This window comes from Varroa destructor, unplaced genomic scaffold (genome assembly GCF_002443255.2).
Source record: "Varroa destructor unplaced genomic scaffold, Vdes_3.0 BEIS01000002.1, whole genome shotgun sequence".
Lineage (NCBI taxonomy): Eukaryota > Metazoa > Arthropoda > Arachnida > Mesostigmata > Varroidae > Varroa > Varroa destructor.
In genome coordinates, this window is record NW_019211455.1 from 53,653,882 (window position 1) to 53,678,826 (window position 24,945).

General features: G+C 43.6%; 1 protein-coding gene and 1 long non-coding RNA gene across 17 annotated transcripts in view; one reads left to right on the forward strand and one right to left on the reverse strand.

The window, feature by feature from the left end:
• LOC111243889 (uncharacterized) lies at positions 1-22,937 on the reverse strand. Of its 3 annotated transcripts, XR_002670653.2 has the most exons (6): positions 15,502-15,642; positions 14,218-15,215; positions 8,462-14,025; positions 8,150-8,250; positions 3,448-7,666; positions 1-696 (listed from the first exon to the last, which is right to left on the reverse strand). It is a non-coding gene; the product is annotated as an uncharacterized LOC111243889 (long non-coding RNA). The 3 variants fall into 3 exon arrangements; XR_015322573.1 differs by lacking the exons at positions 8,462-14,025; positions 14,218-15,215; positions 15,502-15,642 and adding an exon at positions 22,043-22,937 and having other exon boundaries at positions 8,150-8,237; XR_015322572.1 differs by lacking the exons at positions 8,462-14,025; positions 14,218-15,215; positions 15,502-15,642 and adding an exon at positions 22,043-22,937.
• The window catches only part of LOC147758000 (uncharacterized), a 52,487-nt gene that overhangs the window by 10,700 nt on the left and 16,842 nt on the right, over positions 1-24,945 (forward strand). For 3 of the 14 annotated variants that reach the window (XR_015322557.1, XR_015322558.1, XR_015322562.1), the window contains exons 1-2: positions 15,057-15,163; positions 24,701-24,755. The exons of 2 other annotated variants lie outside the window; for them this stretch is intronic. Coding sequence is in view for 1 of the 12 variants with exons in the window: in XM_086982125.1 (XP_086838251.1) it covers positions 18,930-18,999 (70 nt within the window). In the remaining 11 variants the exon portion in view is untranslated. 9 more of the 14 variants (XR_015322556.1, XR_015322559.1, XR_015322564.1 and 6 more) reach the window with 6 other exon arrangements.

Consider the following 24,945-nt stretch of genomic DNA (forward strand, 5'->3'; position numbering starts at 1 on the left):
TTATTCTAAATGACCAGACAGGTCACTTCGGTGCTGATTTGCTGCAATTTTATTTATCATTACTAGTACTATTATAACTACTACTCTCTGGTACGGGTTTTCCCAGTAACGTTGTTCGCAAGATTACCTACTCCCATCCGACCAAATGAAAAAACTAGTTTTTAGTCTGTTCTTTGTCAAGAGGCATCGTATCATGCTTTTCTTTTTTAGCTCAAAGGCCTTGCGGCCAGCCGTTAGTGTCAACGCCCGCATATTTTACAAATACAAACACTTGCCCATTGAAAATGATTTCAACACAAATTTACTGTCACTTTTGGCAGATAATGTTAATTAGCGTAAATATTTATACGCGCTCTATAGGTTCCACGCTGAGAAAATACAAAGCTCCTCAGCCTGGTTTACCGCCATATTTGCTTTGTGTATATCGTTTGCATGAACTGATAACAGCTACTGTCTTCTACCATCTACAATAATAATACATTATAGTAGTATATATAGTCTAGATACTTTTCGTTTTAGCCTGCAATAGCAACGAGTTAGATTAGTCCTATAAAAATTGTGCAGAAAGCGCCGAGCTTGAACAGCTAAAGCAATAACAAGAACGACGACGACGACGACGACGACGACGACGACGATGACGTGAAGGGTACAGAGGAACGCCAATTCACCAGTCCTAGATCATTGCACACTGTTGGCCTGTTTTTTGATAAATGTGTCAAAAACAGTACGAAATACACGTTAGGTAACCAAGATTGCCACAAGATGTCTCTGCATAGGATGCATTAGTCTGACTGCAGGAAACGAGAGAAATGCTCGAGTCTCCCGTTAAACAGTTTTGTCCATGCCTGTGTTATTATGTGTACTTGGCGTGCCGCACGCTCGTGCATACGTCCATATATTGCGAAATATCGACAGTTGATTCAATAAGCATAATTCTATAGAAATGTGATGTTCTTCTGAATTCATCCGGCTGAATCCTTTGCCCCGCAAGCAGCCAGGGTGAGAAACGAATGCAACGAAGCATCTTTAAGTTTTGCATTCATACTAATTGGGGGAAGAATAAAATAGTCGAAAGAATAACTTCGCTGACAACTTATTTATTACTTAACTGAACGAAGATAGCGTGATTGCACAAAGTAACCGGCGTATACGGTTCCCATGATGGCGCAATACTAACATGCGTGTCGATTCAACATAGAAGCACGTAAGGTGGTCTAGATCTGATAAATGCGATGCAGAGACATTTTGTTTCGTGCTGAAAAAACCTTCTAAGCCAATGCCTATTCTACAAATGTAAAATCTAAGACGTAACTATAATAGCACAACAAAGACGTAATACAGGCCAGATCAGCGTAACGCTGAAATTCGCAGAACTTTTTACGGCAACTTTGATACGCGTCCCGTAAACAACAGAGCTGCTTTGTCTCTTGCTAGACGTACTTTTTTTCACTATTCCAGCTCACGTAATTAAACGTTAACAGCATGAGAACAGAAGGCTCTCGTGTGGCTTTTGGGTTTCGCCGCGTCCATCGTAAATAGCAGCGACGACGACAACGATGGCAGATCTTCCAGGCCAAAGTCCCAAGGCTTGTGTTTCTGAGTTGCCCACCCGTCCCGTTCATTTAACTGAACTCAGCCTAGCATAAATGCACACATTCTCGGCCAAAACAACGCATTGATCTGTTCGGCGTCTATATACACGTAAGGATCATTTGTTTCTGCAAGCCATCCATTGGCGCCCACCGAAGCCGTGTCTGTAGCCATCGAATCTTTGGTGGTACACGTTGTCATCCGCTGTGCCCGCCACATTTGGCTTTCCTGTGTAAACTTGTTAAAGAGATCGGAGGAGATCGAGCGAGAGGTCTCTGCGCAGACGGTTAACTCTTCTTATCCTCACACTCGAGTGCTACCCCGATGATAAAAAGCGACCCTCAGATCATCGTACCATAGCGGCTGCAGTAAGGTAGGCACAAACCGGTCGCTTGGCCCACGTCCGAAGCCACGTAAACAACAGACTTTAGCGGATTTGCCTCGGAGAGGCAAGTCCGACTGGTTCTAACGTATGGTTATATCGGCATCGATACCGTGCGCGGATCTCCCCCGTGTCGGCGGTCGCTGCCATAACGAAACATGGCCGTCTCAGACCGCTACAAACACCGCCACTATTGCTGTTTGCCGCCAGGGTCTTCACTATCGGTTATCTGTTGCAACGGACACTAAACGCAGTGCTCCGGCGAAGTTCCGTGTTGGTTTTACTGCACCCTGGCTCCCTTCTCCAAACAATTTTGACGCTGGGCTGCTCTGGCGGGCAGACGCAAGCGAGCGATTACGATGACAGCGAAAAAAAAATGAAAGAAACAAGTGTTTGGCGCTTCGAATGGCGTCGCGAGCGGCGACACACCGGTGGACGCTGAGTGGCGTTTGCCTGCTGCAGTTGGGAAAGGTGCTTGTCACCTCATACGCCCCACCTTCTTCTACGTCTTGCTGGGCCACTGTTGTTCCATTGGCAAAGGTTTCGCTTGCTCAGTTTGGCGGCCATTTCGTCTTCGACCGACGATCGCTTCGTTTTCTTCTGCGACGCTTCTCCGCCACCTCTTTGTTGCCGGTCGATAGCACAGCAGCTAGCCACACCGTCAACAAGTCAGTCAGTGGCGGAGCGTACGCGTGAGCCAGCAAACATCAACGAGCAGCATAGTTCAAGGACAGATAACTTCCTGCTGCTGCTGCCGCCACCGCTGCTGCTACTTCAACCCTTTCGACTAGCTACAGCTAGAAACCGGAGGCAAGCAACGAGCCGGCCTTGTAAGCGGGCGACCGAGCGATGCTGCCGGTCTCTCCGACACGGGCGGTAGTCGCGCCATCAGCGGCTAGAATACGAGCAGCATCCTCAGCCGCAGGCGCTCCGGTGGTGTGGCGCTCAGATGACGCTCTAGTAAAGTCCTCCGCCGGAGCGGAGCTGCGTCGCAGAAATATACAGGTAACAGCGACCCCGTACGAAGCGGCTAGAAGGCAGCAAGCAGCGTGTGGCTAGCAGAAACGCTCTGTCGCTTCTGCGTTATTCAATTCTAGCTAGTTCCAGCTCCACTGGATTGGTTGACCAAAGGAGATCGGTGAGCGTAAATTATTCTAAGCAAGATACGGGATGTCTGCTCGCTCTGTTACATATCGCACTTTGGCGCACACATGCAGCAGACAGACATAGGGTGTCTGTATATATATATAATACTGCAGAGTGTTGAATAAAGACACGTATGCGTAGGATATTTCCACAAGAGTGTGACATCTACTTTGGAGCGTAATGACATAGATTGAGCGAGATCGGTGCAACCGGTAATCGGCTTGCCAGTTTCAAAATCTAACTTTCGACATTTGGAAGGTATCTGTTTTTATCTGTACTTGTATCTAATTCTAACTTCTAATACAGTGACAAAACGTTCGGTAACTTACCCTTTGTTTCTCTCTTCCCGATCGCGTAGTGAAGGCTCATGTAGAGGGACTCGATCTACCTGGTTGTCGTTTGGCTGTCCGGCTTGACTACTTCTATACGTGAATTCAATTCTATACGAAATACGTACCTACACGCACACGGTCGCTATTAAGGAGCCTCAACTAGTGAATCTTTTACGTATATCACCAACTGGCCAACGCTTCATCAACATTAAAGAGAAAAAAAGCTCACCAGTCAACCTGGCCATCTCGTTAATTATCGACGGTGTTTAGTTCATATCGATACTTAATGTGAAGTAATCATAGCTAGACTCAATGTATCCTGTCCTCCTATTTAGCTCAATCTAGTAGCAACAATAATCGACTTGGCGATGCTGTCCGGCAGCCATTGCGAAGTCCGTGTGAACGCTTCACTCGCTGCGTGCTTGCCTCTACCTAACGTTCTTCGATGCACTGACAAGATTCCAATGGTAGTCACTATATTAACTATCAGAATACCAGTATGACAATGACGTACAACGAGATCGTCCTCTCGGCAACGGCGTCAGGCGGCGAAATGGTCCATTGAGCCGTTTGTCAGTCCGCGTTCGCCACTGATTTGTTTGATTTTCTTCTGGGTGTGTGACGAACCTGTGCTACATAGAATGCTAGTGGTGCTGATATTGTCGCTGCTGCTGAAAGGGAGAACGATGATGATGTTTTTCTCTGTCGTCCACGTAACAGTCACAACGGTTCGATGGACGACGTTTTTAGTGGACTGTTCTCCTCTTTGCGCTGCTATTAGAGTCGCTGGGGTCGTGTTTGAGATAGATATCTTCTAGTCTGCTCCACATGGATCCTGTTTCGTACAAAGTGTTACTCTAGATCTCGCTGTGTATCGTTTCCATTCTGTATTATCGCTCAGCGTTCTGCTTGTTGCTGATCACGTTGGTTGATCATCTCTAGTCGCTTGGTCGAGGACGGCGACTGCCCTAACGATACGACGGCGGCAATGGCATCAAAACAACATCGGGACACCGACAGCGCCGCCACGCCGACAAAGCGATCATTACGAGAGACGTGCAGGGAACTATTTTCCGTAACGTCTTGCGATATTGGCCTGCCTCTCGCTTTACGCATCAAGGTCTCTACGCGTCGTTCGTTGCAGCAAACAAAACCTCGAGGCTTTCCGCCGTAGGGCGGAGTAGATTTACGGTTAGAGGATAGGTATTTAGTCAGCAAATGACGAACAGTTGTCCTTCAACAGTAACAAGATAGCGTATGGCGGTAGCATGTTCTGTTAAACTGCATAACTACTCTAGACTGAAGATTTAGCCGATTAGTCAATAACTATATGGTGCTCTTTATACCATGTTTAAAGCAGTTTTTAAATCTGATAATGTCATACATATGTGTATTTTTACTATGGACAGTGATAATAGATAAATAGCCGTTGTTCGACGATACTCCGTTTATTGTGCAAGACTTACCCAGTCGTACAAGCTATTAGAAGTGCTTTGTGGAAGATATAACCCCTCTTCACTTTCTTATTGGACGTATTATCATACGCACGGAGGCGTTATTCGAAGAAAAATACAAACGCTTCGGGTATCGATACCTAGCTTTCCGAATCATTTTGCCTTTCATTAGTCCAGTTGTCTCGGACATCACTCATCCTGTACGGGGAACGCCAAATCTATCTTTGCGACTGATACCAGTTAAGACGTCCGTGACAGATATTACGTATAACATAATGTTTAATGTAGTTGGGTTAACAGAATCTTTTATTCCTCTACAATAGCGGTTTTTATGCACAGACACAATTAGGCTGCGCCTTTTCCTCCTAGGCATAATGTGAGACGTCTGTAGTTTTCCCCACTCGCACCTGTCCAATACCTGACTAAGCCTGTTCTTGCAATCGTTCAGCTCTAACTCCGATCAGGTAGCACAATCACAACAACGACCTGCCGCCACCGAGCAGCCGAACGCTTCGTAGCCTCTAACGTAGGGCGGAAGAGGCCGCTTTAGAAAAAGGTGCACTGACTAAGTTGAATTAAGCCATAGGTAGTTCAAGTCTGTTACGAGCCTGACACTATGTCCACATTGCGGCCGATCGGTCGTTCCGTTATCGGCTTTTTCTTCTTTTCAAAGCAGACATTTTGAACAGGTGGGCCAACTTTGACGTCGAACTTCGGCCCAAATTTACTATTCCTTAACGACCACCAGGAACGACTACTACTGCAGCAGCAACTGCATTCTGATTTCAAGATATATATATATATATATATATAGTAGACAAGTTTTTTTTTTATGAAACAACTTCGGATCGTTGAATAATCAAGCTGGCTTGGTGGGTAACCCTTTAAAGATCGATCGACGTTCTTGCTTTCGATAGTAATTCGGAACACGCATGTTTAATGAAGTCTCTTGCTGCAACAATAGCCTTCCTATAGTTTCATCCGGGCCGTTATGAACAAAGGACCGTGGACTACTCTAAGTATTCGGTCCAAACCTATCGTGATTTTCTATCGAAAACATTAATTTAACTATGCAACCAACGAAAGAATCGGCATTTTTATACTTTATAGCGCTACCCAAGACCCGTTCCTGGTTAGAAACAAGTCAGAGTAGAGAAAAATAGATTTTCTAAGGATGTGTGATTTTAAACCAATCTCTGGGATATATCGTCTACGCGGGTATGGTGCCCACCACGATATGTTTCTCTAATAAAATTCTGTTTTGCATGATATCATATGTTCGTGCCTTACGTCTAATACTTGAGCCGCAAGCCAGCAGTTCAGACGGCTGGCTCCTGCTAGCAGGACGCCTGAACTCGAACCTTGATCAGCACCAATCTTGTGGATTCTGGCAAACTAAAAAGCTTATTTTAGGTAAATGTTTTGGCGGACCTGCATCTATGCGGCTTTAAGGAAGCAGGTTATATTTGACATTTACAATTGAAGAACTGTATTGTACTAGAAGTTAGGAATAGCAAACCGAGAACAAATAAAAAATATTGATTCATAGTATTATTGTACAACACTTATTGTTTCAAGTTGATTTTTTATATGCTTGTTGTATACCTTTGTTGTTAGTGTGTGTCTTTGTGTATAATCTCATTATTGCCGCCTATTGGAATAGACCCTTACTCGTTCGATCTCAATTTCCTTCTTCTGTTTCAATTATTTTGGCTATTCATAGAGATATAATACACTGACACGTAATTACAAGCTTGCGTCTTGTTGGTCTATGCCCGCATCTTTATACTAATCGCATTTGGCAAAAGCTGTTATCATTAGGGCTTTTCGGCCCTATTATTATATTGTTGGCCATTGTCGACCATGGCGGTATCCGGAAATAGCTAGTGAAAGCAATAAGGGGCATGGACTTCTCCCACCGCTGTACATATGTATGTATATATACACACATGTGTGTGTGTACGTGTACTGCACATGTGGAAACGAGTCGGTGTTATTGTCTAGCGATATTCGATGGAGGTCGGTTGCGCGATCGCTTTATGGCGGCACACTGGCAACAACGAGCCGGCTCCGACAAGCTGAACCACGTATATCTTCTTCGCATCTCGTTGCTCATTTGTTATGTGTGTATCTCAGGGGTGTCCTATTCGAAAATCTCACTGGGCCTCACCCTTCTCGCTAGTCGCGACACTGCCATAATCATTTCATATTCTTGTTTCATACTTTATGCATTTCCTTTTGTTGTTATCTCCTTGTCTCTGATTGGCGTTCGCACTTTCGGTAAACAGTCAGATACAGATATACAAGTATCGCTGCGTGCGGACACAGATAGCGAGCTTCTTCGTCGTCTTAAGCAACTCATCACCGGATCCCCCCCCCCCCTCCCTATTCGTTCCTTGTGTCTTTCTTCGCATATTATTATTTATCAACCACATCTATCAAGCACTTCTCTTCCATGCATATGACAAATCTTTTATCCTTTCGTGTTCAGCTCGTGCTTGGCGACGTCCAATCTGCATTTGTGTAGGTCTTGATCCGTATATTACGCAAAAGCACACGGCGCTTTATCTAATGTCGATTCGGTAAGATTAGGGCGAGCTTCGCAGGAAAAGCTATGGAGAAACGCCTTCGACCCGTTCATATGACGACGATCTTTATGTTGATGAACCAGCAGTGACCATAAATTTGCAATGCAAGCAGAAGCTGGCCAGTAGCTGCAGGCTGGTTTCTAGGAAACTTAAACGCGTCCCTCTTCTGAGTGCCTGTTGAACAAGATAAAAAAACTTCACTGGCTAGACGGGCAACCAGCAGTCAAATCCTCAACGTTTGCCGTAATTGCACTAGTAGCTGTGAGCTTAGCCGACAGGAATCAGATATTAGAGGCGAGTCTCCCAAGCTGCTACACAAGCGAAATAGTTTCGTTTTATCTTTCTACACAACCGCCATTTTTGGTTCGCTTGCCCTCGATTTCACTGAAATGACTGCCTAGAGATGCACCTACCGGTATAATGCCCCCTAACAGCATTTGATTCTTGAGCAGAACAGTCGAATTCTGGCCGTAACTGTCCCATACACCGTCATCCATTTGCCAAAACTGCCAACATCGCAATGCAGTGAAGCAGATGGCAAACTAAAGAAAAAGTGATGAAAAGCGTAGAAAAAGCGATCAAGCATAACCCTATCGAAGCGAACAAAAAAAGGCGTAACTAGATTCAACAATTCTTGCATGATTTTGATGGGCATACCTGGTCATTTCTGGTTGTATCTGTGACTTCGATCGAGCTGTAGAGCGAGCATGCGAGGTGCCTTGGTTGAAGTTTTTATGACGAGGCCCTATTTTTTCGATCTTAGAGGAGGACATGTTGCGGTGCGCACAAGTCGATCACGCACATTTTCATAAAAAAAAAAAAAAAAAAAAAGTACATAAAAAAGAAGTTGATTTTTTCATAGCTTTCGTTTGAGTCTAAGTTGTTTTTGTCGGTGGACTATTTATCTGAAGAGATAGAAGATGCAAAAGGTAAGAGTGGGAAGTGCGAAAAGTGTAACAGTATCATTACGTTTTCCCTATGGGTTTGTTCGTAAAGCCTGTGAACCTTGGCACGTTGCTTCTACGTTAGCTATATCAGTTCCTGTTGTTCCGACCTTGTGCTCCTTTCTGCGGCCTCCTTGATGATCAACTGTATTGACGGGAGGAATTAATCGCGGGAATCACACTCGTCCTACGGTCAGGAATACAGGCTAAGGATAGCAAGCGAAGACCGAGTAACAGCCAAAAAGTTTAAGGAAAAAAAAGCGAGACTTTATCCGACTGGATCGTAGAATATGATCACTGGGCGGAAGGATTAAGCTACTTTGTGCTCTGGGTCGAGATCAGCGACATAGCGAAATGAAGCTAAGCGCGCCGCCAATCGTAGTTGTACAACAGTGTGTTTATTTCATTGTCCCTTTTGGTTAGAGCATTGATACTCAATGCTAACACTGTTACGGTTAACTCCGCTATTGCTCCTATATCGCTTGGAGCGCATCTTGATCACATAAGTCGTACTTAATGCATCGTAGAAAGTCAGATCGGTAAACTGCTAACAATGACAGGGAGGATTTTGCTTCATAATCTTGTCCTTCGTTAGTGAAAACCGCTCCAATACGGTTAGGCCAACCAGGCCACAGCATCGTCATATGTCCTCATTTCTTATACGCGTACATACGCACAACAGGAGTATCGAGCTTGTACGGAGGGCGGGAATGATGAGACAGTGGGAAAATTTTCGCTACGCGTTCAAGGTGAAAACGGTTAACTGGAGGCTAAAAATCGTTGCCCTCTATCGGTGTAGCGTCATCAGCATCACTTGTGATCCGCTATCGTAATACCGTTGCGTGTCTGGAACGCGTCCGCGATTTCGTTGTTGGTTAACTAAACGAACAGTTGAATGAATCGCGCCGAAGATATGGCAAAGGCAGAATCGCAAGGAACGCTTCTGCTCTGCTCGAGGCCCAGTGGCTTTGGCTGAGGAGAACAAACGGGTGAAAAATCAAGCAGCCATCGTTGCCTGCTCTGACGAACGCAATAAAGAAACTGAAGATGAAGGGGAAACCGGATGAGCCGGGGCAAACGAAAACAGGTGTTTTATTCGCGTTCGTTGGCGGTATACATACGATTGTCGTCTGGGTTTTCGCTGGCAACGGTTTCGTTGGTGTGACTAGGAAAGGCTCGTTTGTCGAGAAGTGATTGACTGTGGTGACGTGGCTATCGCAGCGTCAGAGTTTTTGTCTCTTTAAAACAAACAAGCAAATCGGTGGCCTCTGATTTCCACAATGTAGTTGCATAGTAGAAACAGAACTCGAATTGTTTTTTTGTCTCGATTCGTCTTCATAGAGCCTGAAGCGATAATAGGATTAAATATAAAATCCTTTTTCTGGGATGGCTATTTTCTACGAAACTATACAAAATACAATTATAGCGTGATCGAGACCCATGCGGATACACACCAAAGTCTCGCTGAGACGAGTAAATACATAATAACAATGTATGTTCGTAATGACGTCCATTTTTTCTCAATTAGTCGTCACCAGATTAGAAGTAAGACCATCTGCTCATTTGAATGCACAGCCAGCTATTTTAATACAGTTACCAATAATACAATAGTTGTAAAGAAGAGGTATGTTTTTGATATTCCTAATTAAGTAGTCATTATGGTTATGACTGAATTGGCAAGGCATCGGGAGCGCGCTGCTATACTTCAATGGTGATTTTAGCAGAATTAGGCTACAGCAAGGACGTGATTGGCCTTGCTCCTTAGTTTTCTTTCCTGTTTCATATGTTGAATGTAACTCTGCCCGTCGTTTCGTTTATTGTTGTACGAATTGCTATTTAAATGCCGCCGTTAGCAGCGAGAGATTCACAGATCATGGCAGAAATCCGATTGATCCGGCTAGATGTTGCCCATCCATGAGTTGTAGCCGTGAGAGCATCTGCCTGACTTTGTTTCTTACACAGAGAGTACTGATGAGCAAGAAACGGCAAGCGAGATGGTTGATCCGCTCTCGGATGAAGTAGATTGGCCTGTTTGGTCCGTCTTAAGTCGCGTATCGATTATGGAGTAGGCTTTCGAATATTATTTTTTAAAACGGTGTGATGTAGCCTTAAGTCAGGGGGAACAGCATGTTTACGGAAATAGAATAAATTGCATCTCTTGTAATTTGTAAGCTTAACGCTCATATGTAATAGATTTGCTTGTTCTAGTTATGGTAAAAAAGCAAAAGTTCGAGTATCGAGACGAAGTGAGTTCTGGGGACCCTCAAAGTTGACATGTTTTTATTATTTATACACAATGCATATATTTACCATAAACAAATTTTATTTGGCTGTAAAATAAAGCCTCGAAGGACTCCAATTGTAACATTATAAAATCACGAAAGCACAGTTTATGATAATAAAATAATGCACAAGACTGTTTCGGCTGTTCTGCATCAGATATTTTACCCTTCGTATGATTTCAGACTCGCGAAAAGTGTTTGGTAGAAGTTAGCAAACAAGTGATAATACTGCTTAACACCGCTACCATCGCGAATACATATTTCATCAACGTAGATACACCCGTTCAATAGAGTGGATTCTATAGAGGCTTACGCGTACAGCCCAGTCGGTTTCGTACCGTCGTCCTCGACGCGGCGTGATTACGTAGTGGCGTCGTTCGCCATCGCCGTGGGTATCTCTGTTCCGCAAACCTATGGCTAACAGCCCACAGGTTCTCTATACTGTCAACTTTCCATTTGACAGCACTCGGTAGCGCTCCAGCAACAGATATCGGGGTCGACATTGAGCTGTCGTTGTCGAAGCAGGTACTAAGACAATCCTTGGCTATGCAGAGAAAGACAGAAATATTGCTTGGAGGGTGGTCATCTGATAAACGAACGACTCGATATGATGACTGGATACGCACAATTGTAGAAATAACGTTAGTATTAGTAACAATAATAGTAGAAATTAGATTTCGTTGGTTCCTGGACCGACATAGGTCCCTGTCGCTTCTGCATCCATGAATTGTCTACTACTTTCTTCGTCTACTTTTGGTGGCGGCTGGGGCGGGTCAAATCCCATAAGCTCTGCGCTCGGTAGCAAGCGTTTTATCTGCATAGAACTGTATGTATCTATGTGTATGCGTTAGACGTCGTAGCGGTGATACTCGGATATGATACGATGATACAACATAGTGGAAATGCGCTATCTGCTTGCGGACTTTGCCGATGTCCACCACTCACCGGCTGGCACCGCCATCTTTGTGCGACTCGACCTACCCTTATCCTGCTTGCTGCTACTATTCCTTTATTTTTTTATACCCTCGAGCGTATACTGCGTAGAAGAAAGGCGTCTAGGTATCGTGCTATCTGCCACTGTCGAAAGCGAATACGTGTAGCTAAGATGAGTTTAAAAGGAAACAATAATAACAACAATTATATTAGGTTCCAGTATGTAGGTAGGTAGGACAACCCTTAAAAAATCGACGATAGTTGATATTTTTACCCGAATTAAAAATTGCTAATCAGTAGGCATAAAAGATATGACTGATTTGAGCCCTTTTCGAGACCGATGCTGGCCGTTGCTGTAGTTGCATACTAATTGTATTACGGACGTAGTCTCAGTGAACAAGATTTAATCGGCGGCTTGAGAGAGCCTATCTCAGCCTCCTCTTGTCTAGCAAGACTGTAGGACATTTTACATATTCTCAAAATAAACGTCCCGTTTTTGTGCAAGAGATGAACGACCGTTATCTTCTCTCAGATATATGATAAAGCAGTCCACCATCATCTGCCGCTAGAGATATGATAAAACTCTCAATAGCTGTATGCCCTCAGAAATACGATAAAGCGTTCAATTGTTATCTGCTCTCAAAGATATGATAAGAGACTCGACCGTTATCTGGAGTATCGTTAAGGTAGCCTGGTCAACGCGAATGATCAAGTAAAAAAAAAAAGTCATCGAGAAAAGAAACTGCTTTGGTTGCTTGTCGTGAATATTTCGCTCGTTGGAAAAAAAACCCGAGTGATGAGCTCGAAAAAACTAGGAACGATAGGCATGAAAAATGTACGACACCGGCCATATTCGACCGCAGACAGTTTTAACACGGTGTGCTAATGGAGAATAGACAACTGGGTTCGCCCAAAACAAATAGGAACAGTTATTCGAGGGCGTATCTAGGTGTTACAATTAACCCAGCTGGTAAATGCTATCGGATGCTTAAAACGTTCTGATCTGAAACTGACTACATAACATTAGTTTTGTTTCCACTACCTCTGGGTTCATGGTTCGAGTCGGCCAGCCTGACTTACCATAACAACGATTCAACATTTCGGGTTCACACCTTAGCCTTGCTACCTGCACTGCAAATCTAACTGAGAAAAAACATCGATCATCTTCAATGCAGCAGCTGAACTAAACCATAATTAGAGATCAGCTAGTGGTGATCACGGTGAAACCAAGCATTGGGGGAGTGGCATGGGTCGTTGCAGATTTCCACAAATTTACCAGATATAATAAGCCCAAGTTAGCAACGCCACCAAAGTCAATCCCTATTTGCTAATGTTTCAATAAACGTGTGGGGCAACACGGGTTATCGTGTATAGACGGTTGGTACTTATCAATCTAAGAGATTTTTAAAATGATTCCCTAAGCCACGTCAGTAATCGGCCACAACGTTTATTCAAGCACCCTACGAGCGATTCGTTGATCGGAGCAACCTCACACAGCTATCACCTCCACACCGTCATCAAACAAATCGTGATAAACAAGTTTGAAAAACCGGGAACAAAACAACGATGCAATTTGGCTAGGAAAGGGTCATTGGTACCAGTCAGAAAGTGCAATACTGGTTACAAGCAAAATCAAGAGACTGACTAGACACAGACATATAGTGAATACTTTCCGCATTAACCACTTGTGACCTTCGTGTTGCTGCTTAACGGAGCCTAACTTTCTATAGTCGTACGATATAGTAGCGGGCCGACGGTATAATCACGTTTCATATAATAAGCGCAAATAAACTATCAACTACAACGAAAGCACAGAGTTTCGATAGCCCTTAATATGGCCTTTTTTTCTTTGATACATATTCTCAGTGAATAAGCGGACGGGTTCGAGTCGTTGCAACCATATTATTGTGTAGGAGAGTGGTCGCTGCTTTTCTAAGAGCTCTTTTATTAGTGTTTTTTTTGCGTAATCAAACGGTGGGTATATTTTATTCCAGAGGTTTTTTTTTTTGTTTGCCTTGGTCTCTGCTAGCTTCTATGCATGTAGCTGATCCTGCTGGAACGGTATTTTCTGTAACAGACAGTGGTTTTTTGCCGTTCGTTTTCTTCAGTGACGCACTTTCTCCAAGATGTGTTGCCATATAATAGACGTGCGATGGGGTCCTCTACCTACATGTACAACATCAAAGCCCATTTGTCTTTTCGTAAGTCAAGTTGTAATCCCCAGCGAATCTCTTGCCCTGGAAGCCGCTAATACTGCTACGCGGTACCAGCTTTTTGGGTAACGGCAATGGTGGTGCTAAGTAGAGCGTTGTACTCGCAAACAGAGTAGGAGAAATGCCAACGACAATCGACAACTTTAGATATCCGTTAGACTCTGTAGAGCGTCCCCAGAAAACGAGACGAGCGGCAAGGACGACCCAGAACGGCGAGGATGACCCAGAGTGGCGAAGACGGCCCAGGGCGGCGAATATACGACGAATAAGAGACAAATACGGGTAGTAATTTAGTAAAAACAAAAACTCTCAACAACACAAACGTCAGTTAGCAAACACTAGCAAATAGTTACCGATAAGGATGGTCCAATCCATAAGCAAGAAGTCAAATCCCTTGATACGATGTAAACTACTATCATATCGCGAAATTCGAGTCCCCGTTCCCCGCTAGTGGGGAAGAACACTGAAGAGCAATACTATTTAGCCAATGACGGCCGGTCAAAATACATTAGCGTATGATGGAATACGCTGACTCGCCATGTTGTGTCACAACGGTCACTCCGTTCGGCCTTGTCGTTTCTCTGTGAAAATGTTATCGACTTCAGCAGATCGACGTACAAATCCAGTTCCAGTAGCGAGATTTCTGTTTCAAGATATTACTAGAGATTGGTAGCGGCGAAGCATGGTTTCCTATTTTCTACTGGCTGCTGCAGCCAGTGGCAACTGATCAGACATCTTAATAGTCTATCCATGTTTCTTAATATAGTCTGTCTTTGTTACCCTATGGCGCCTAGACGCTTACAGTCCCTAATCGTTCTATCTGTCGAATACGCCAGCTCTCGTCTGCTATCGCTACTTCTATTCTATGCTGATGCATATAGAGAACGTAGCTAGCAAGCAGCATCTCTCGTCTACTTGAAAAACTCGAGGCAAAACGATAGGACAAGTAGTATAAACGAGTAACATCACTTTTTCCCCTCTTACTCTCCTAAGGATTATATGCAGGTATGCACGTGGTGACTGCGCAGTGCCAGTGGCTTCTGGACGTTATTGCCGGTAATAATTTCCGCTGTTAGGGTGCCATTTACGCGCACCCGCTGGCGAGCCGGTACGTTGCTGTTCAATTGATTGCTTAAGAGCAATGATAACTAATTGTACACAAAGAGCTCCGTTATAAATAACGGAAAATGGTGGCAGGTTATGTCTCCTCAAAAGAACGCTCGCGGTGGTGGGGGCAGTGGCGGTTAAGTTCCCGCCAGTGGCTTCTTCATCGACGGCTTACAGCACGGAAGCTATAAGGTGAGACGTGGACAAGGAAGTATAGTTGAATTATCTCGTCGACCACTTTTAACTAGAATAAGGGAAGAGAGTAACTTTAGGACAAACCTGGGATAAAATTTACTTAAGTGAAATAGGTAATTAAGTTATTTTAAAGTCCTTTACAAACAGCTTTAGTAATAAGAATTTACAAAAACACTACGAGAAGCGGTCGCAGATGATTTTGGTTAAACATTTACTAGGTGCTGCTCCAATATTGGGAGCTCAAAGATTACAATTTATAAAAAAAAAATCATTCTCAGGACCTGAACAAGTTAAGGTTATACGTGACAAAATAAATACCTAAGGATATACAATACCTGTAATATAACGAGGCATATGACGTGTAAACAATATAAAGTTGTTCAAACACGTATTTTCAACGTGAAGCTATCTAAAGCTCGCCGACAACAGTAACGAAATTTTCACTTATTTTCTACCCGATAATCAACTGAATGTGCTGTACGTATTCTATAGATATATTTGCTCATCATTTACTTCTTTTTACTGCAATTGTTATACTGGCACACCCTTATGCTTCGTACAGATACACCAAACTGTAGGATTTAGTCAAAGCTAGCGACCGTTGATAGGAACGACTATCGCGGATAGGGCTTTCTACACTAGCGCGAGCGGGGACACCACAGTAGTATATAGACTACTACTCATCGGTTGATCCATCTGTTGCACGTCTGTATCTGGTCGACTGTACTCTTGCTTTATCGTCACATTTTTAGGGCTGCTGCGGGACGTCTTGTTGAAGATACCGGTCAATCTCTGGTGATCTCAAGGATCTGGTCGTCCTATTAGGGTCATTGGCGATGAAAAAGACGCGTGAGTGGAACCACTGCTGCTGCTGCTGCTGCTGGAAGGCAAACATGTTATCGGGGTAATCGTCGCTCTTGTCGTCAGCATTATTAGTCTTGTCATCGTCATTAACCGAAAGATGGCTCTATTCCGTCAACTTGTCGCGGCCGTATGACGGTGTCCCGGCGGCGCAGCGTAGATCCTGCCTCTGTCGCGTCAACAGGCGCTGCGTCTTTCATCCCTCGTTAGCTGTTCCACTATTTCCTACGTCGTGTCGTCTTGAGCTGTTCGAGACCCCTCGCTGTAAAGAGTGCACCAACAGCAATGGTCGCTGTAACAGTAGCACGATTAATCGAGGCGACTGCCGAATACGGGCTACCACCATCAAACAAACGAATTGTGCGCCTTTGCACACGGCGGCGGTTGTGGTATGACAGTGTCATGGAAACTGTGCTGGTTATGGCACTGTTCCAGGAGTTGCTTTCGAGTCCAAGGGTCCCTTTGGCGCGAGATAGTGGCGTCACTGCCTACCGAGACTGACCCAGCTACATCCGGAGTCTCGAAAGGAACGGAGCAAACAGGAACGTCTCTTGAAAAAGAGTCTAGGGACAGCAGGCGACTAAAATAAAGGCTCGAAAGGAACGACTACGGCTATCGCTGTACGCGTAACCCATGGTGGTTCAGTGTAAGGCTGCCATCGTCAGAAACAGCAATGACGGCGCTTTAAACAAGGTCACAAAATGGCATCACGGCGTAGTCTGGACAACGGTGTCAACGGCGAAATCCCTCACCATAGGGAAAGTTTGCCTTCCTTGGGACGCACACCCACTAGCGCCTCTTCTTTTAGGCCACTACGCGCGCCTGATAATCAACCAAGCGCAGTTGGCGAAGCGTCGCTCAACAAAAGCCTACACACGTAAAAGAAATTTCCAATGAATATGTACTCAGAAAGAACAGTATGCGCACTGGCAGAGCCCTATGTGACTTTAGATAATAACTGTTTTTTGCGGTTCGAGTGATATTTGCTGCTATCCTAGGCAAAATTATGATACTGTTAAACGTATCGCCGCTAGGTTCTGTATGTGCGGAGGTATCTAACATCCTGTTTATTGCTACTTTTTATCAAAGATTACAGATGAATTTTAATAAACAAGTACAGGTGTAATAAGAGTACTTCGGGTAAACTCGAACGCCGACGTGTGTCTAATTAATGGAAACGTGTTGAACACAACGCAGTGGCTATATGAACAGCTGCTAGTATCAACACGAACTAACTTAACGCTGGTTAAGTTTAAGTTCATAGCGGCGTGCGGTGTGCGTAAATGGTGAACGGAATCGTTTTTAATTGAGCTGCGTTTCAATAGTCAGTCAAGAAGCTGATCTCAGAGATACGCAAAGAGAGACTTTGCACTCCATATTGTGTTTTGCTATCTATAGCTACTACTATTCATGCTAGTGAACTTTATGTATCCCCAATTTATCGTTTGCCTTCAGGGCAAATGCGGTTTTTTTTTGGGGCATAAACACAGGTGAAGCTATGGCTTTGGCAATTACTAGAACAATGTCCAGTGTGACGTGGGTTTATATCTAGCCACATACTATATAATATAATATTAATATAGCTTCGTATAAAGTTTAGCCCTTTGACCAATTCTAAGCAAAGGACCATTGTTTCCAAGTTGTCTATCATGCCATAAGTTCTCATCTTCAAAGCCCGTAGCTCAGCTTCGCTGGCATTAAAAATGGCCATTCATTCCTTCTGTATGTGCTTCCATCTACCTAGCCAATCGTAGCGGCTGCTGCTAGCAGCATAAGCCCGTATATAAAATGCGAGTTCAAACGAGAATCAATCACCCGTATCCGTTACAAATCTCTATTTGTCTAAACATTTGTCCTAATATATTCTAATCCGACGCAAATCTGACGTCGTTTAACCGTGAGCTCTTCGTATTTTCGCTACGAAATTGAAATAACGTAGGAATATTACTGATTCTAGTCTACCACGGGCCTTTTTAGCACACATGCTCCTCTTCGGCCTTACCTGTATGCGATGCATGAATGTCATCTGAGGCAAATACTCATCGAATATTACCCTCCTTAGTATCAGTGTATATAGTATAATCTGGTTAAAGAAACGTTCTCCTAGAAAGCGAAAAGGGAACAGGTGGTCCCAAAACATATTGTGGCAAAACCAATGACGAAAGACGGAACCCAGCTCTATACAGACATGCGTTTGTGCCAGACCTTGACCGAAAACAGGGAAGTGGATCATGTATCGCTGTTTATGGGTAGAATCTCGCGCTGGGTAAGTTTCAGAGGTGAAACGCGAGGCAATGTCGACATCGACAAAATGGAAAGTAACGGTATCTTTAAGTAAAATAATAAGTAATCCAATATTTAATAAAAGCACAATGTAATTTATTTGCCGGTATCGAGTTTTATTTTAAACTCTTATTCTTTGAAAATTTCTGTTTTTAAAGATACAAATCTAATACATTTTATTTATACTAAACATATTCTGCAATACCAACGCGGCGTCTGCTCGAGTATTCTCAGCGTTAAAAGTCTAGTTAAGCATAACTGTAGCATCATAAACATATATTTGTCTAAAAATATTCAATTTATATCGATCGATATTAATTTCAATAAATTGATACCTACTTTACTAATAGGCCGATTGGCCTATTAGTCGGAATGCGAACACGTATGTAGCACATGATACGTTCATTCATTCTGATGTGTCCTATAGCTGCAACAAATTCTAAGCATTGAGCTAAGTTTCATTATTAACGTACTCTTGAAAAATCTCTACTTGTATGCTTTTAATGTGATCAATTAAACGTTTTAGAAGCTAGTGTAAACACGAGATGCATTACCTTGAGACATTTGCCCCGCTCGTGTGTTTCACGCTGCCGTTTATTTTTTTTGGGCCTTTTTTTAGGTTAGGCCTGGTTTCAGCGTTTACTCCGCTCGAGTAACCCCACCCTACGATGTTTGGACTCTCCATAAGCGTACGTACAAAACACTTACTTTTCAGAAAACAAGTAGACCGTTCTTTCTTTGCTTGTTTCTACCTTGGTCTGTTGAAAACCTTGTTTACCCTTTAGATTCTACTGTTACCAAGCCCACAAAGCCACAACTAAAGCGTTCTTACTAAAGAACAACCAGCAAAGAAATCGCATTGAATAGTTTTCCATGTTTATACCGTCAGTTGACCTTGACGGGATTGTCGGCAGCCAAATGAATTGCGTAAGTCCGAGTAGTAAGAAAAAATAAAACAATGAGATAAAAGAATGGCGTTCAACACCGTTGGATTGTCCTCGACAGGAAATGTCTTGCATGATCTTGGCGTCGCTGAATCTCACTCTCCCTCTCTGTCTATCGCTCCCTCTCTCATCGATCGGGTCTCTCTCTAATTATCGAAACGGAGTGACGGACTCACGAAAATGACGAGTCGCTAACGAGTAACAGGGGGGTAGCCGCTCGGCAGTGCGCGAACACTTTTTGGCGAAACGCGACAAAACTCCTAGCTAAGGTGCGCCGGTCGACCTGGTGGCGGCCTTAACAGCCCAGATTAACAATGCATATACCTAGAATAAGAACTGTAGATCAACAAATACCTAATCAGCACGGACTTGGCCGGTTTATCTGAAGACAAATATCTGCGGTGGAAGCGTGATGCTCGCCAGAATTTTATCCGCGATGCGATTTGCCATGACGACCTGTCGAGCGCTAATCGAGTTAGCTTGAAGTGCTTTTGCCTTAGTAAAACGAGTAGGCATAGAAACAACGAGGATGACGCCACGAACAGCGGCAAATCAGTTGAGCGACCGGTAGTGCTCGAACACTAGGGGTGTACGCTTCTATTATAATGAGTTTCTACGTCCTACGTGAAAACCTAACGAAAAGTGTCGCTCTAGTAGAGACGGGGATGTACATGTGTTTTTTGGATCGTTAAGTCTTGATTCATTGAACCTTTGCTATTATAGCTTTGCAGATCATATGGATAGGGGCAAGTGTTTCAGATCATTGCTTATAGGCGTATCGTTACTGTGATTTTTTTCCTTCGTGATATTTGGTTAGGTAACGTGCTTTCCTAAAAAATTTAGGTGGTCTAGTATCGAAATCAGGTGTAGACTTATCTCGTTTCACGCTGAAAGGAACCAACACAGTAGGGCCGCCAAAACTAGGCTTATGAAATCAATCACTTATAGCCAGCTAATTTATAGCATATATTTCGATTTATAGCGTATATATATTTTAACCAAAGTGTTAAGGCGCTCTCATATCACTCTGAAATATAATTTTATTGCGACTAATATATAAAGGTTATAGTTATAGATGAACCAATATCAACGGGCAGATATAACGGTCTGCTGATGTTGGCTTATCTATCCAATTGAGCTTGCAATTTGATAAACGTCAATGAACTTTAGATGGGTCTGCTTTTGACTTTGTACGCGACGTCGATTGAACGTTTGCAGCCCTCAATACCTATGTACGCACACTGAGCGCATCCAGGGAGTTCTACGTACTATCCACTACCGTATGAAGTCAAGTATATAAAATATAAAACCACCTCGCCTGACCAGAGGAAGAAAGAATTATCGATTGTACAAAGCACCAATACAAAAAATTTAAGATAAAGACAGGATCAACAGATTTCCCGGACTATTCGGTTATGTGTTATTTTAGCTTACATACATATATAACTAACAGTTATGTAGACTATCTAATGCAAACAGTGAGTTGTTCAACGCTTTCGTGAAGTAATCTGTTTATGATTGTTTAGTAGAAAGCGTCAATCAAGTGAGTACCACAATAGATCATATTGATTTGCGACTAGCCAAGACGCTTCGTTTCCGTGAATCAATATTCCACAATACTCTTATCATTGTTTTTTTTCTAAGACAGCTCGTACTTGTCAATTAACACCGACGAATGCTTAAGGGAAACATCAGCAGAGGCATCGGGTAGTGACCGACCTGTTACAGCCTGCTTATTGTGCGCCAGCTCCATGATACGAATTTTTACCTCCTCATCTATATATATATATACGCCCACTCGCACTCCGCCCGAGGTTTGGGAGCGTATATCCGTTGACGTCGCTATGGCTCTCTTTATGACTAAAGATTAGGTCGGTACTGACAGCATAAATGTCGCGCAAGGTGGCGTTGACCTTTGCAGACGGCGACGTGTCTAAGGAGCTCGATTGTATCGCTCAATGATAATGAGACCCAACCAGGTTATACTGACCGCTATGAGAGAGAAGTTGCTTCATGTGTGAAGTGCTCTACGTAAGTGGGACTCATTATAGAAATAATGGACAACAATAATTAATATTACATATGTTTCATAGCTTTTAGGGCTGGCCCAACGAACGCGTCGACTTTTTTTGATGACATTGTTAAAATAAGTCGTACATCGGTCGGTGATTCGAGTTGGCCATCAGTCGGCGTACTGACTCTGTTAGTGAGATGCGCGCGAATCAAGCTAAATAGTTGATAAGTTCGCCCGAAAAAGCTTAATAGGCCTACGTGGATTGAGTCGGCCTTGCTCTAGAGTCAACAGATTAAAATCAGAAACATGTAGATATAGTAAAAAAAAAAAAGACTGACTCGCTAATTTCATATAGATATATGTACAGCAAAGCTATAGCCGGCGGAAGGTAACGAAGCAGAAAGATCGGCAGAAGATGTAAATGGTATGTTATCTATAGATGGTTCGCCAGTGTGAAAAAGAAGTAAAGGGACAATGGTGTTTAATGATCTAAAATATGAAGCCAACGACTAATGGTCAAAAGCTTCATGCTGATGTAGCGAGATCGTTGATAGACCTCTATTTTCTTTCCGTGAGAATGTCATCGGATGCTCGCCCATTGGACGTCCTCGACGCCAACATTATCCACGTTTTATTCTTTAGGAAGAGAACGGTTCATTACTACCTTCATGCTCGTAGTTTCTATGACGTTTGTCTCTACATGCTCTACAAGTGTATATATATATATACATTGTAGTGAACATATTATGGTCACCCAGTTTAAGTAGTACTCACCGTTGAAGGCTGCAGCCAGGTCATAGCAAATCTACATTGTCTTGCTATTATGGCCTCCTGCAGTATACAACAATTCAGCCTTGAAAGCTTTCTCCATTGTATCGATATCGTTTTCTCGACCTGGTCGATTTCTCTATGAAAAACTTTTTTTTTTTTTTTTTTCCTAAAACGCACTGATCTGTGATAAACATCAAACTGGCGGGCAAGAACAATAAACAAGACCTTGGAAAATAGCCACATCGGTAGCGCTAGCCGCTTCAGTAACTGCCACAATTTGTATACAAACGAGCACTTCGCTAACGCTTCATTTTTACCAATTTCAAGCTTTACGGTTCTTCTATTCGCGCACGAATTACTAAGTTGCCTAGCCAACCCACTGCATCAGCAACTCTCTACGAACATCCATTGACGTTCGTCTGTAATATCTCGGAGCCTCTAACGTGTATATACTTCTACATAGGCTCGAGATGGATGCATTTACAGCAGATACAGAAACGGTCCTAAAAGCCATTTTGATAAAATTGAGAGCAGCGCAGAGAGCGAAAGAAAAACGATTGAAGAAGGATTTCTTGCGGCCACCGTTCGAGCTTGCCAGTTTGCTAGAGCGTTTTGTACGAAAGATAGGGCAACCGCCCAGGTTTTCGTAATATGATCGATGCACTCCACTGCTGCTGTTAACTCTTTAAGGCTTCCGTTAGATGTAGCACTAGCAAATCGTAAATGGCATAGTATACGGCTCGATCTAGTCGTCCTTTCGTCTGTCCGAGCGTAGTTCACTCCATTGTTGCCTTCCTCGATCATCAGCGCCGTTGTTACGAAGCAAATCGACCAATAATATATGCAATAACACCATCAACAAGTACAGTAACGGTGACGACGACAAACCACAGCAGGTTCTCTGCTACGCCGCTCTCTGCAAACAGGGTAAATTGGGATAATACGCATGGCGATCTAATATGTTGCGAATTCTGACCCCGTTCAATTGTCGAAGGCCTGGCTGAAATCTATATACAGCCATTTTGTAATCTATCCGAGTTTAGTTGCACGCGGTTGACTGCAAAAACCTCCTCATATAGACTGTGTCTGAGAGTAAGTACCGTCACATCAAATGAAGAATGGACAGAATTATGAAGAAAGACCCCACTGGACAAAAAACATATATGATGAATGTAGATGTAGAAAAACAACAAAGATGAATGTAGATGACTTTGTTATCAATCTTTACTCTTAGCCGATGACTGGAATGACATACACTCAGAGCGAAACATAGGCTAGTACTAGTACGTCGTGCATATCGTAAGCTTATTTTTCGTCTTGGCCCCTTCGTAGCCGTACAAGTACTCTCTTCCCTCCAAGGATTATATAGCGATCGATGGAAATAAGCGCTCCGTATACGTCGCGCAGACTGAAACAAGCGGAACGCTTCGACGACACATAGATAAGGTAAATAAAGCCGCATGGGACATCTCCAATGAGCTATTGGCAAGCAAGCTGCCAAACGGCCAATGGCCGATGGCGACGTCAGTCGCGTTACTTCAGCGTTGCAAAGGGAACCGCCCGTAGAAACGGCAAGAAATTGTTCATTGTGAACTTGTTTGCGTGAGTCTTCCGTGGCAGGTTCTCGCGTCAGACCTTTCACTTTGAGTTGAATCCATATGCATGTACTCGTGGACACATAGCTTTGCCTTCTACTGTCACAGCGCTGGGAACAAAAATTGAACGGGAGTCCATCGTCTGCGCAAGGCTAGCGGCTAACGATAAAAAAGCTGAGAGATAGGAAAAGAACCGAAGGCTGTGGGCCAGAAAGTCTGTCAAACTGATAAAATTGATCGAGCGACCCAACGGGTAAACTACGAGAATTTGACTTCTGGTTTCGCGTTCCCACACTTATTGCCTTATGGCCGAGTTGCTATTTCGTTCGGGTCCTCCTCGTAGCTCTCTGCTTTTAGAGCAATTGCGTAATGGCATGAAAAACTGTTCCAATCCCTGAGTGCACTAGGCGACGCTGCTATCAAACGTTTCATTTGCGTATGGAGACGTGCGGGGGGAGCGCGAAGATGGGATAATATGACAGCACTCAAATAGAGCCTTAGCGAAAACACGAAGGTTAGGGTCGACAAAAAACGACAATGACGAGCTAGTGGGCAGACCGAATTCGCTCCTCAAACTACGTATGTCTTGTTCGCAACAAACTTCTCGTAATCTAAAGGAGCAGCTCCATATTGCCGTTGTAGCAATGAGTTGTAGGAAGAAATTCTTCGGCTGGTCGCTGGGTGGGTCGGTCGGTCGGTCGGTCGGTCGTTCGTTCGTCTGTCTGTTTGACGTTGTTCTAATAGATTAACTGGAGGTAAGAGGCAGTTGGGAATAGATGGAGAAAAAGAAAGTCAGAAAAAAAGGTCCGAAGTGCTTCAGCCTGCTGGTAAGGACGGCAACGACGACCAGAATGATAAATATTGATGATGGTGCTGATGTCAAGAGGGAAAGGGAGATGGATGTCATATTGGACTGCGTGTGTAAGTGTGCGTGAGGTTATGATGAAACGAGGAAGTATGAAGTGAGTAAACGTGGCTAATAGAACGTGGCATTATTTTGCTATGCCGTACAAAGCGACGTCCGCACAAACAGGACGCTCTCATTGTCGTTTGTGTTACCTTGCAGACATCTTGTGGTCGTCTTGGCGCGGAAAATGGACCTGATGATCTATGAGAAAAAGGTAACGGAGTGGAAGTGAACCACAGAGCTTATTGTTATGAGTCGTATGGTTATAGAATAGAATAAGTGAATGAAGATTAAACTTACTACTGAGAAACTATGTATGTATATAAATCGCTTTTTGTGAAATTAGTTGGTGACAAACCTAGCAGGCTGGTTTGGTAAGTTAAAATAAGTAATAACTGTGCTGT